At 44.1% G+C, this 13,675-nt stretch overlaps 1 protein-coding gene across 1 annotated transcript in view; it reads right to left on the bottom strand.

Annotated features, from left to right (window-relative positions):
* Positions 1–13,675, bottom strand: part of LOC308323308 (voltage-dependent T-type calcium channel subunit alpha-1I-like) — a gene marked incomplete at its 3' end in the record, with an annotated part of 202,182 nt that overhangs the window by 95,312 nt on the left and 93,195 nt on the right. Inside the window, exons 5-8 of the mRNA XM_080775029.1 lie at positions 13,347–13,506; positions 2,059–2,233; positions 1,761–1,928; positions 1,338–1,430 (exon numbers count right to left, since the gene is read on the bottom strand). Coding sequence (XP_080631155.1) covers positions 1,338–1,430; positions 1,761–1,928; positions 2,059–2,233; positions 13,347–13,506 — 596 coding nt within the window. The remainder of the gene's footprint in view (positions 1–1,337; positions 1,431–1,760; positions 1,929–2,058; positions 2,234–13,346; positions 13,507–13,675) is intronic.

Below are 13,675 nucleotides of genomic sequence, written 5' to 3'. Positions count from 1 at the left end.
TTGTTTTGTCGCCCCAAACCATTCTTTCTCAGCCGTCTTCTGCATGCAGCGCTTGTTTATACTATTCATAAAACATGGACACTCATAAAAGGAGATGGGCCACGCCACGAGACAGCCCATCGCTGCGCTCTCTCTCTCTCTCTCTCTCTCTCATACACACATATCATGAGTGTTCCTTCTCTCTCTGACACATTGTAACAGAACAGTTTTCCATCTCTAGCACACGCAGCCCTCCCTTTGCACCTTTCTCTCATCCTCGCTTTTAGCTTTTTGACACATCTCGACAGGCCTCTTTTAAACCCCCTAATCTCTCCCCTCTGTCTCTCCCTCTCTTTCCCTCTCCCTCTCCCTCCCTCTCCTTCCCTCCCACTGGGGAGAAATGTACACAGCGTGATCTCCCTTTGGAAATGGATTCTCGGGGCTCACATTCTCCGGTGCTCCTATTGATTTTTACAAGTCTATTAATATTGCAATCAGCCTCTCGGGGACCTATCTCCCCCACGATCTATACAATGTGATGAGACCTGTAACGTGCACAATGGAAATACCTGTGGAGATGCAGCTCCACAGGCTCAAGGCCATGGTAACACTTCACTTTATCTGTATCAGCTGATTATGCCAGAGCGCCGCGGCCTCCTAAGATAATACGATCTTTTTTGAATGTCACGTCACCATGGCAACAGATTGAGGCACCTCAGAAAGAAGCCGGAACGGATTCACACATTAATAAACATGTATCTAATTACCGTATTTTGTTACTCGAGATTTAAATGTAAGAAGAAATAACAGCATTGTTGTTTCAACTGGGTCACGATGTCAGTGGTTCTCAAAGTGGTTTCCAAATGGTCTGTAACTCTGAGGGTTATGGGCCAGGGGGGTCCTTGAAATTATAAAGGTTTGAGAGCCACTGACATATGTGACCAGATTTGACTGAGAGACTGCCATCGCGCAAATTCCAGCTTTTCACCAGAGGAGAAAAACGTTTTATTTTTTTCCCAAAAAGAGTTAATAGCACAGGCGGACTCTTCACATACTAGAGCATGTCTGAAATAAGTGTCAGGGCTGAAATTGACATGTAAATATGAAATAAATGCTTAAACATGTAGCTAGGTGTAATGTTAGAGACCACAGAAGTGAACCTTTCAAGCCTGTTTTCTCAACTCGCTGTTTTCTGCAAGACCATTATGTCAATTTGAAGCTATGATTCCCTGCTTTCATATGACATGAAAAAAAGAAAATTCAAAAAAATCCATTGGCAGTCCCTCAGTCAAATTTAGTCACATATTGTGACTGGGCAGCGTATAGTGGCTATTATAAATACTGTGCAAGTGACTTACGATGATGAGGAAGATGAAGTAGATGAAGTTGTAGAAGGAGTGGGCGTCCATGACGTAATACATGATCTCCACCCAGCCTTCCAGAGTGATCACCTACAGGGAGGGAGAAAGACACAGCAATGTAGTCTTTTGAATAAAAGTCCATTTAGTTTTAGTCACACTTTCGACATCTGAATTGGTTTAGTTTTAGTCTAGTTTGACTAAATATCCCAAGATTAGTTTATTTTATTTTAGTCGACTAAAATGTATTATATCTTTACACTTGCATGGTGAAAATAGCTGCTGTGGCGTGTTGTGAGCAAGATATTTTCAGAATGCAACCAAGCATAAAATTACTTGACTACTCAATCTCTTCTCCACTAGTCACTCCCTAACATTTTACACACACACACACACACACACACACACACACACACACGCAACCTGAAAGATGACGATCCAGGCGTAGACGATGTTGTCGAAGCTGATGGCTCCTTTGTGTGGGTTGACGCTGCTGGGGTGACAGCGGGTGTAGTACTGGTTCCAGTTGATGCACAGGCCCAGCGCTCCCCCGCTGCCATTGGCCAGGGGCTCAGGGACCAGGCCCAGGGCCTGCAAGGCATGGCAGGCACCACGCTTTTAACTTAAGTAAAAGTATCAATACTGCAATGTAGAAATGCAATGTTAGGAGTAAAAGCCCGGAATTCAAAATGTACCTAAAGTACCAAAAGTAAGTCCATACCTGGCGGTGCAGCGCGTCCTCCTTGTCCAGGCAGCAGGACTGTCCTCCCTCGCGGCGCGCGGGGACGTCCACACAGGACATGATGCCGTTGTCGGGCGCCAGGGAGCAGATGAAGGGCCGCTCGTCATCCTCCTCCGGCTGGTAGTACGGCGCCGGCAACGAGAAGCCAGATGCACTGTGTGGACAGAGACAAAGTACATGTAATGTATTCAAAGTACATGTAATGTATTCAAAGTACATTTAATGTATTCAAAGTACATGTAATGTATTCAAAGAACATTTAATGTATTCAAAGAACATTTAATGTATTCAAAGAACATTTAATGTATTCAAATAACATGCCAGATGGACTGTGTGGACAGAGACAAAGTACATGTAATGTATTCAAAGTACATGTAATGTATTCAAAGTACATGTAATGTATTCAAAGAACATGCCAGATGCACTGTGTGGACAGAGACAAAGTACATGTAATGTATTCAAAGTACATGTAATGTATTCAAAGTACATGTAATGTATTCAAAGAACATGCCAGATGCACTGTGTGGACAGAGACAAAGTACATGTAATGTATTCAAAGTACATTTAATGTATTCAAAGAACATGCCAGATGGACTGTGTGGACAGAGACAAAGTACATGTAATGTATTCAAAGAACATTTAATGTATTCAAAGAACATTTAATGTATTCAAAGAACATTTAATGTATTCAAAGTACATGCCAGATGGACTGTGTGGACAGAGACAAAGTACATGTATGAATTCAAAGAACATGTAATGTATTCAAAGAACATTTAATGTATTCAAAGTACATGCCAGATGGACTGTGTGGACAGAGACAAAATACATGTAATGTATTCAAAGTACATGTAATGTATTCAAAGTACATGTAATGTATTCAAAGAACATGCCAGATGGACTGTGTGGACAGCGACAAAGTACATTTAATGTATTCAAAGTACATTTAATGTATTCAAAGTACATTTAATGTATTCAAAGTACATTTAATGTATTCAAAGTACATGCCAGATGGACTGTGTGGACAGTGTTTTACAGCACTAGTTTTACGGGTCACGACGAAACATCACATTTCATTTTAAAACAAACAAACGAACAAATCAAGGAAATGCCATAAATAAAAAGACGATCTACAAGCTTCGCGCCACGTTGTGATCTTGTACATCTGCTATTTTCACTAGTTCCAGATGGACCGTGGGGACAACGACAGTACAAAGTACTTTTGTTGTTTTTTTGTTTTACAGCTAGTTTTCCAATGGGTCTAAAATATCTATATAGGACGGGTCTATAATGTTAATAGTCGGACAAGTGGGGTTTCAACCCTTGACCGCGTTTAACCGCCAACACTTCCAAGTATTTACAACACATTCCCAAATGGCCATCCAGAATACAGATCATTCTCACAGTGATTTAGAGACCTTCTAGTCAGGGTCTAAATGGCGTTAAAGCACGGAAAGCCAAATGTGCATCCATATCTCACACGTGAACACGCGCACGCACACACACACACACACACAGACACACACACACACACACACACACACACACACATGGCTGACTTTGACAGCATTCATCATAAAGTTTGGGGTGAGGTGAACTTGGCTCTCCGTTTCACACCTTCTTTATCTTCGTCTCTCCGTTTCTCACCCTTCTCCCTCCAATCTAATCCTGCCAATGAGAGCACTCCATCTCTGTCTGAGAGAGAGATAAGGAGAGAGAGAGAGAGCCAGGAGCTCGAAAAAGCTGTGTGTGTGGCTGTGTGTGCGTGCGTGGCTGTGCGTGCGAGAAATGGCCTAAAGCCATGGGCGCCTGGGAGTGCTGGCAGGTTTCTTGCTAAAGCTGCAGTGTACTTGTGCCAAAAGCACGCCTGCATTAACTGTAATAGAGCTTTTAATAACACCTGCATGTCCAAGGGATAACTCAGTGCGATTCATATAAACGTTGGAATGGTGGAACAGTGGTGCACAGCAACTATACATTTACTTGAGAAGTTGAGAAACACTTTCTTTCTTTTTGCAAGCTCATGATTTTCACTCCACAACATTTCAAAGAAAAATATTGTACTTTTGACTCACTCCACCTCAATTCTAGGACGGGAAAAATACATCAACCACTTGAACCCTATTTCAAATACAGTGAAAATAGCTACAGATCTGCTATTTCTACGATTTGTTATATATTTCTGAAAAATACTAAAATACTACTATTACTACTACTACTACAACTAGTAGTAGTAGTAGTAGGAGTAGTAGTAGTAAGAATGGGGTGGCAGTGGCTCAGGCTGGATGGTAACCGCAAGGTTGCCAGCTCGAACCCGAGCTTCCCCAGAGTCAGTGTCGAAGTGTCCTTGAGCAAGACACTGAACCCCTAATTGCTCCTGATGTGCTGGTTGGTGCTTTGCATGGTTTCCTGCGCCATCCGTGTATGAATGTGTGTGTGAATGGATGAATGTAATGCACAATCTATGTAAAGCGCCTTGGATAAAGGCGCTATATAAATACACCATTTACTAATATTATATACATTTGTGTACTTGATGAGTATAATACTTGTACCATTGTACCATTGCTGAATGTGGTTATACTTATAGGACATACAATCCTTGGTGTTCAGTGGTGTGTGTGTGTGTGTGTGTGTGTGTGTGTGTGTGTGTGTGTGTGTGTGTGTGTGTGTGTGCGTGCATGTATTTTGAACACATACACTCAGAGCAATAGACTGACACACACACACACACACACACACTCACACACACACACGGTTCAACTTCTGTCTAACTGCCCTTCCCATGACAGAGAGAGAAAGCCACCGATTGATTGATTTAATGAGTGAATCCAACTGATTGGCTCCGTGTGAAGCATCTCACCACTGTTCCACCTCTGGGAAATTATGGTTGTGAGAGCGTGCGTGCGAGAGAGAGAGAGAGAGAGAGAGAGAGAGCAGGGAAATTCTGTCCATTTATTCATACAAGATCTATATTGCACTGATCAGAGAAATGCTCAACTAGGAATGGCCATTTTAAAAGTTAAACACTGCTGTAGTGCCCAAAGTAATCGATTTAGTATTATTTTCATGGCAGTCCCCTGAACAATATTCAGTCAAGTTTGGTGCAGATCGGAGAGACGGTGCGCCTTGCAAGTCTGGATACGTTTGTCGACCCATCCTCTGGACAATTCTAATACAGCCTACTTGACAAAGTATGAATCTCTCTCTGAGAGAGACAGAGACACAAGCTGCTGTATACGGTCCTGACGTAGCTGTGACTACAGCTGCTGTCCATGGTCCTGACGTAGCTGTCACTACAGCTGCTGCCTATGGTCAGAAGTAACTGTCACTATATTATCTACAGAGCCCTGCCCTGTAGGCCAGGTGCAGGCAATCAATACTGAGGCGTCAAGCTGTGTCAATGGTACACCTCAGCTATTATGGCCTCCCCATAGGGCACCCCTCTGTGGATCCGTCTATAACTGCTGCCTAAGTGCGTTATGGCCCTGAAGTAATTGTAGCTGCTGTCGGCCCGGGCGGCAGGCGTAGCCGTCTGGGCACCTTGTCTGGCAGTGTGCCGCGGGTTCCACTCCTGATCCCGTCTGGGCACCTTGTCTGGCAGTGTGCCGCGGGTTCCACTCCTGATCCCGTCTGGGCACCTTGTCTGGCAGTGTGCCGCGGGTTCCACTCCTGATCCCGTCTGGGCACCTCGTCTGGCAGTGTGCCGCGGGTTCCACTCCTGATCCCGTCTGGGCACCTTGTCTGGCAGTGTGCCGCGGGTTCCACTCCTGATCCCGGCGGCCTTTACTGCATGTCACCCCCCATCTCTCTCCCCATTTCCTGCCAGCCTACTGTATACCTACAGTATCACTCTATAAAAAATCACACCTGTGTGAACCGAGTGGTGCAACTCCCCTTCCCCCCCCCCCCCTCTCTCTCTTTAGCAGACAACAGTGCAGCACTGTCTCTCTCTCTCTCTCTGTTTCTGGCAAACAGCGCCCCTACTGGTACTCATTATATGATGCTCATAGTCACATAGGTGAACACATAGGTGAACACATAGGTGAACACAGGCATAGGACATGGACAAAGCTGTTCCTTGGAGTGGTTGCACCACTCAAAAATAAAATAAAGGCGAAAGCCACAAAAATATCGTACAAAAAAAATGTAGCTGCTGTCCATGGTCATAAGTAACTGTACATAGCTGCTGTCCATGGTCATGAGTAACTGTAGCTGCTGTCCATGGTCATAAGTAACTGTAGCTGCTGTCCATGGTCATAAGTAACTGAAGCTGCTGTCCATGGTCATAAGTAACTGAAGCTGCTGTCCATGGTCATAAGTAACTGTAGCTGCTGTCCATGGTCATAAGTAACTGAAGCTGCTGTCCATGGTCATAAGTAACTGTAGCTGCTGTCCATGGTCATAAGTAACTGAAGCTGCTGTCCATGGTCATAAGTAACTGTAGCTGCTGTCCATGGTCATAAGTAACTGAAGCTGCTGTCCATGGTCATAAGTAACTGAAGCTGCTGTCCATGGTCATAAGTAACTGAAGCTGCTGTCCATGGTCATGAGTAACTGTAGCTGCTGTCCATGGTCATAAGTAACTGAAGCTGCTGTCCATGGTCATAAGTAACTGTAGCTGCTGTCCATGGTCATAAGTAACTGAAGCTGCTGTCCATGGTCATAAGTAACTGAAGCTGCTGTCCATGGTCATAAGTAACTGAAGCTGCTGTCCATGGTCATAAGTAACTGAAGCTGCTGTCCATGGTCATAAGTAACTGAAGCTGCTGTCCATGGTCATAAGTAACTGAAGCTGCTGTCCATGGTCATAAGTAACTGAAGCTGCTGTCCATGGTCATAAGTAACTGTAGCTGCTGTCCATGGTCATAAGTAACTGTACGTAGCTGCTGTCCATGGTCATAAGTAACTGTAGCTGCTGTCCATGGTCATAAGTAACTGTACGTAGCTGCTGTCCATGGTCATAAGTAACTGTAGCTGCTGTCCATGGTCATAAGTAACTGAAGCTGCTGTCCATGGTCATAAGTAACTGTAGCTGCTGTCCATGGTCATAAGTAACTGTAGCTGCTGTCCATGGTCATAAGTAACTGTAGCTGCTGTCCATGGTCATAAGTAACTGTAGCTGCTGTCCATGGTCATAAGTAACTATAGCTGCTGTCCATGGTCATAAGTAACTGTAGCTGCTGTCCATGGTCATAAGTAACTGAAGCTGCTGTCCATGGTCATAAGTAACTGTAGCTGCTGTCCATGGTCATAAGTAACTGTAGCTGCTGTCCATGGTGCTGAAGTAACTGAGGCTACTGAAAAAAATAAAGCCGATAAAGCAATATTTTAGAATCGCCTATGAAATTATGCCTCTGAGAGACAGAAAGAGAGACACAAAGAGGGAGAGAGAGAGAGAGAGAGAGAGAGAGACCATGCATGTGGAATATCTTCTGTCCTGAGGTGTGTGTGGCGTCGGCGAGTGAATAAATGCCCTTGACTTAAGGGAGCATTGGAGCGTGCTCCTTTAGGATGACCAACACACAGTAAGTAAAAGAAAGGAAGCGGTAGAAAAGTGACCACCCATCAATTCCTTTTATTTCCAATGGATTCCTTGGCGCGTTGCCTCGCCGCTGTAGAGCAGTAATCAATAAAGGTAATCGAATGAAGACATCGGAATGCATGAAAGAGAAGCAATAGCCAGAAAGTGCAGACCGCACGGAAAGAGCAATGAATTCATGAAAGCGGAAATAAAGCATAACAAATGGATAATGGTAAAAGGACGGGAGATCGAATATGTGGAAATACATTGATTAGAGAGCGGGAGGCAAGCAGGCAAAGCAAAGACAATTTACAGCAGAAGCATCAGTGTTAACTCTGAGATGAGTTAACACACAGTCACACACACGGTATGTTTACCCATCTCACTGTCTATGAATTCAACCACTCATTATTCTGTCTTCCCCCGTCTGTGATCTGTCTTTCTCCTCCTGACACTGTCCGCTCGCCCGCCCGCCCGCCTGCCTGCCTTCCTTCCTTCCTTTGTGGTCCTCTCACATGCAACACTTAAACCCAATACTAAAGAAAGAAAACTTGTGACAAAACAAAAAACATCAACCCTGTAAGTTTACCTCTTTTCCTAAAGGAACCTTTTCCAAAAGCCAAGCGTTTGCGTGTTGTTTAAATGCACTCACATTTGTTGTCAATTTGACATCAGTTTCCAGGCTAAGTAAAGGAAAAAATTATCCATTTCCAACGATACTTTAAAAGTTAACAGTCATACAGCGCTAAACTCCTATCTCCTCACTTCCTTCTCCTCTTCCCCTCCTGTCCTTGCCTCCTGCAGTCTCCTATACTTCCTCTTCCTCCCCATCTCTCCTTTCTCTGCCAGTCAATATATATGGGGTCTACATTCTGCTGACATGTATCAGCAGAAACTACCTCCTTTGTCCTTGACCGCAGGACACACACTGCATGCACACACACACACACACACACACACACACACACACACACACACACACACACACACACACACACACGTCACACACACACACACACACACACACACACAGTGAGGATCGATAGCACCGGTGGCCATATTGGGGCCGCACTCCTTCCTATATTGAACGGGAGAGGAAGGAAGCGCAGGCGTCGCCCCATCGATCAGGCTGGCTGCATGGGGCTCGCAGCGTGCACGCGTATGTGCAGTGCACGTGAGGCCCATCAAATTCACATGGCCTCGCAGCCGGCTCTGTGCCACTGCCAACTAATGGAGGGCATGCAGAACACTAAACGTATAGGGACTGATATGACGGTCCAATCTAAAGGTGGTTACACATCGAGGACGTCTATTGTGAGATTAATTGGCGTTCAGCACTTGAACCGCGAAGAGATTTGGTGTAGACAGAAAATATGAATTTACCCAATCAGGACGGGAACCCCTTTCGGTGTTTTAAGCATTATGTTGAAAAATAGCAGAACTACCAGCTCACTACGAGCTTGTCTTTGAATATATATTCTTTCAGAGCGAATGTTTTTAACTCAAATTATATAGAAAGGATGCAATCCACAAATAAAGTGTCTGAACGTTTTGTAGACCCAGGAGCAGCTGTAGCTGAGTGGGTAGATCGGAAGGTTGCTGGTTGGACCCTCAGCTCGCCCAACATGTCTTTGGGCAAGACACTATACCCTTAACAGCTCCCCCTGTGTGATCATCTACTGTAAGCCAAATTCTGGCTGAATGCAGAAAAGTACTTTTCACTCCCCAAGTGACCAGTATAGCAGGGGTCTGCAACCTTTTTTAAATGAAGTGCCATGTTTGTATTTTCTAGATAGTCAGTGTGCCATATCAACATTAATTAATTTTAATGACACCACGTAAAAAGTCCGACATGTTTTGCTTGTCCACAAATATAAAGTTTTTCCTTATTTTTAAATATTTTCTTTCACGTTGTTATAATGATCATTATACTCGGGGCAATAACAGAGTTCAGTTTTAATGAATGTGGAATGCAGGATGTAATTTACACACAAATGTGAGGGATTTGACTCATTTTCTTAAATAGTTTATTTAAAACCAAAAATACTCTCTCACACACTTGCCAATGTGCCAGTGATCACCCTCCTTTGTGCCAATGTTGGCACTGGTGCCTAAGGTTGCCTACCCCTGCAGTATAGTATACATTTCACAGAATAACATAAGCAATACACTTCACGATCATCTGTGGTGATACTATTGGCTTTGCACTTGGATGAGTTTGATGCCATTGTAGATGTTCAGGGACAGTGTGATATACTGTATATGTGGCATTATCCATGTTCATGTTGTTTTGTGTTGTGATTATGTTGCTTAGTGATGTTGTTAGCTATAGCCATGTAGCTGTTATCCTGGCCCGGATATCAGGCGAACCAGCGTGATTGAGCATTGTATTTTGTAATAAACTTGGTATATCTTACTACGCCACTACAGCTAGAGAGGACCAGCCAGTGTTTGTTTATTTAGAGCGGCGGGAAAGAACTAGGACACTGAATTAGGCATTCCAACTCTGAAGGGAGGAAAAGGGTGAGACACCCTGTCCTCATGTGGGGCGCGCCATTGAGCAAGACTCTTAAACCACAATTACTGTAGCAGATACTAGGGGAGCTGTTCAGTACGCAGTAAAATACTCAGTGTTAAAGGTTAAAGGGTTTTACTGGACCTGGGGGCATTTACCCAGCAGATGGCTGCTCAAATGGCTCACATGAGTGCTCACGGGGGCTCTGCTTTGTGGAGCGTCTATACAAACACAATTGGCCCATGTTCGGGGAGGCAAGTTGGATGGAGAGCATGATAGTGTTGGGTGGGAGGAGGAGTATAGGTGTGGGGAGGGATTAATAGACCAATTATTAGTTTACAAACATTGGGACTGGGCGCACGGGTGTCTGTTTCATGTAATCAAATCCCAACAGATCTCCAAACCTGTTGTTTTGGGGAGCGCTGGTTTCAGTTCATTCAACGTCCTCTTGTGTGTTGGCTAGTGAGATACACCCTAGGAGACATTTATATTTCAAAGCGCAACAGTATTGTGCACAGAGAACAGCTGATATACAAGCTCACATCGTGTCGTGGATGCAACTGTTGTGAGCGTAGTGGTCTGCGTGCGCGACACCATCACGGGACGAAGCATAAATTATACTTGATGGTCTGCAGGTGCGCGTGCAGGTGTGGTTTTGAATTGTTATTATTGTTCACACACAACAGAAACCAATAGATTATATATTTCAAGAGTGAGAGATCACAATAAAAATCCTAATCATTCTTCCTCCACAGAAAGACAGCATCTTAAAGTTTGATGGAGCATTTTCTTTACACGTGAGTGCAGTTAGAACTTTTCTATTGCATCTTATGAGAGGTGGTGTTCTTGTGCTGCCGGCCTGCGCGCGCATTGCTGGTGCTTAAATCAGTGTGACGTCGTCTGTTAATGGCGTCTATTGGCAGAAAACATTTGCTTAGGTAACCCACAACAGCCAACCCATAAGAATTGTGGAAAGATGGACCCATTAAACAAACACTGAGGCTTCTGCTGTGTAGCCGTTAATAAAAACACAAATAAACAAATATATAATAGCCCGAGTGGTGAAATAAAAGTTCGGGGAGTCGGGTGGTTGTTATGGGATTGAGAGATGAAACGAGATAATGTTTCAACTTTCAAGATAATTGGAGGGTTGGGGCAGAAAATAATGAGGAAGACAGGCAGTGAAAAGCAGAGAGATCACAAGAATAATGAAGTGAGGTGTAAGATGGAGCACCCTTGTGCTTTACTGGATTGTGACACTCCAGCCTCTCCAGCTCGACCTTGAAGAGGCTAGCGCTAACCCTTCAATTAGAATAACATCAACTTCAAGTGCAATAACTCACATGGGCCTTACATTTCAAATTAAGCAAGTCATGCTAACCTTAGGGATATGCTAATACTGCATGTGTTTAAGTGGAAGGTGTTTTCCTCTTAAAATAACAAGCTAACCTGCATGTGTTAAAATTTGAGCTCCTTGTGATTGCAACACTAACACAGCTTTATACAGCCCGAAAAAAACCTGTAGCTATGCAAACTGAATCTGATATCAAGCCAACAGCTTGATATCCAGTCAGCTATCAGACAGAGACCACACACAGTATGATGTCTCGGTCAGGGGATCTTAGTATAATCTCCTGTCGATCAGATTATACTAAAATCCCCTGACCTGCCTCCACCAGTGGTGGAAAGCAACTAAGTACAATTTTGAGTATTTCTACTTCCCAATACACCTCGGATCCAAACATTGTACTTTTACTCCATTACATTTATTTGAAAACTTTAGTTACTAGTTACTTTGTAGGTTTTGATTATTGTGATTACAAAACATACATTAACCACTATAGTCGCGGTGCGACGCATTGCGAGCTTGTAGATCGACTATTTTCAAATTATTTTTCTACATTTGAAAACTTGAAATGGGACATTCTGCATTTTTGGATTTAATTTTGAATATTATTGCCAACAACCTTGACCTATACACAGTCAGCGATCAGATGTCTCCACTGACTGCTGTGAATAAATAGCAGAGCATTCAATACATGTCAACGCTCAACGTCCCGCAGAGGACGGACGGAGGGGACAGAGGACATCACTGTCTGGAGGACACATGTCCCCTTTAATCTGCCTATTACTGTCATTAGAACGCGCTGATGTCAGCACAACACACCTCTAACACACACACACGTAACTGGACACACGTGTAGAAGACAGTTAAGAACTTGAATGCAAATCACGCACGCACGCACTATACACTATAGGACACCCACAGGTGAGCCATTATCCTGGGCTGACATCAGCAAAAAAATGTCAAAGGGAGGCTGCTATATCATGGCCCTTTAGTTTAATACACAACCAGAATGCTGTTTAATGGGTCCGATATGCATGCATACAGATCCCTATAGTACACACTCACTCACGTGGATACGTAAACGAACGGACGCGCGCACGCACACACGCACACACGCACACACACACACACACACACACACACACACACACACACACACACACACGCATTATGCAAATGTGTGCAAACACACATGCAGCTATGAAGCTGAATTCATGAATTATGGAATGGTGCTGCTGGAGCCTTCAGACATTCATTGATTTTATTACATGGCTTGGTTGAATGCTTGATTCTGATTGGTCAATCGCCAAATTCATCGGTCTGTTATTTCTGGATAATGACCACTCCTATGTGCCTAATCAAACCTTTACTGCTGTTTTCAACATGACAGCCATGTAAACACACCGAAACACACACACAGTGTCGTTTACAGCAAAACATTGCTCTCAAAAATGGACCCCTTGGCCAGCAGGTGCCCCTGACTGGTCGTTAATATATAAATCACCTTCAGGCTGATTAACCACCTCCGCTGTCATGTCTGTGGTTAATCTATAAACAATGACCACTCAGCCATACATCATCCCTTACATAAAAGACATATACATATAGAGACAGAGATTATTTACTCCTATCTTTTGTAGATCTATATGTTGATTAATCAGATGAGATGGATGTGGGTGAACATACAGATGGCCGGGTTGCATGTTCTCTCACTCTGTCTGTCTGTCTGTCTGTCTGTGTGTGTGTGTGTGTGTGTGTGTGTGTGTGTGTGTGTGTGTGTGTGTGTGTGTGTGTGTGTGTTCATTCAAAATATACACGTGCACGTGTGTGTGTGTGAGAGAGAGAGAGAGAGAGAGAGAGAGAGAGAGACCTCTACTACTCACAGGGTAAAGTTCTCCTTGGGATAGCAGCGGTTCCTCAGTAGCCCCGCCCACAGCTGCACGCCGATGATGCCGAAGATGAAGAAGACGAAGAAGCAGAGCAGCAGCACGTTGCCCAGCATGGGCAGAGTGTCCAGGAGCAGGTTGACCAGGATGCGCATGCCTGCACACACACACACACACACACACACACACACACACACACACACACACACACACACACACACACACACACACACACACACACACACACACACACACACACACACACACACACACACACACACACACACACGAGTTAATATAGCTTCAGAATCACAAAAACAGTCTAA

This window comes from Protomyctophum bolini (assembly GCF_963924005.1).
Source record: "Protomyctophum bolini genome assembly, chromosome: 11".
Taxonomy (NCBI): Eukaryota; Metazoa; Chordata; class Actinopteri; order Myctophiformes; family Myctophidae; genus Protomyctophum; species Protomyctophum bolini.
This window is presented reverse-complemented; position numbering and strand designations above follow the sequence as displayed.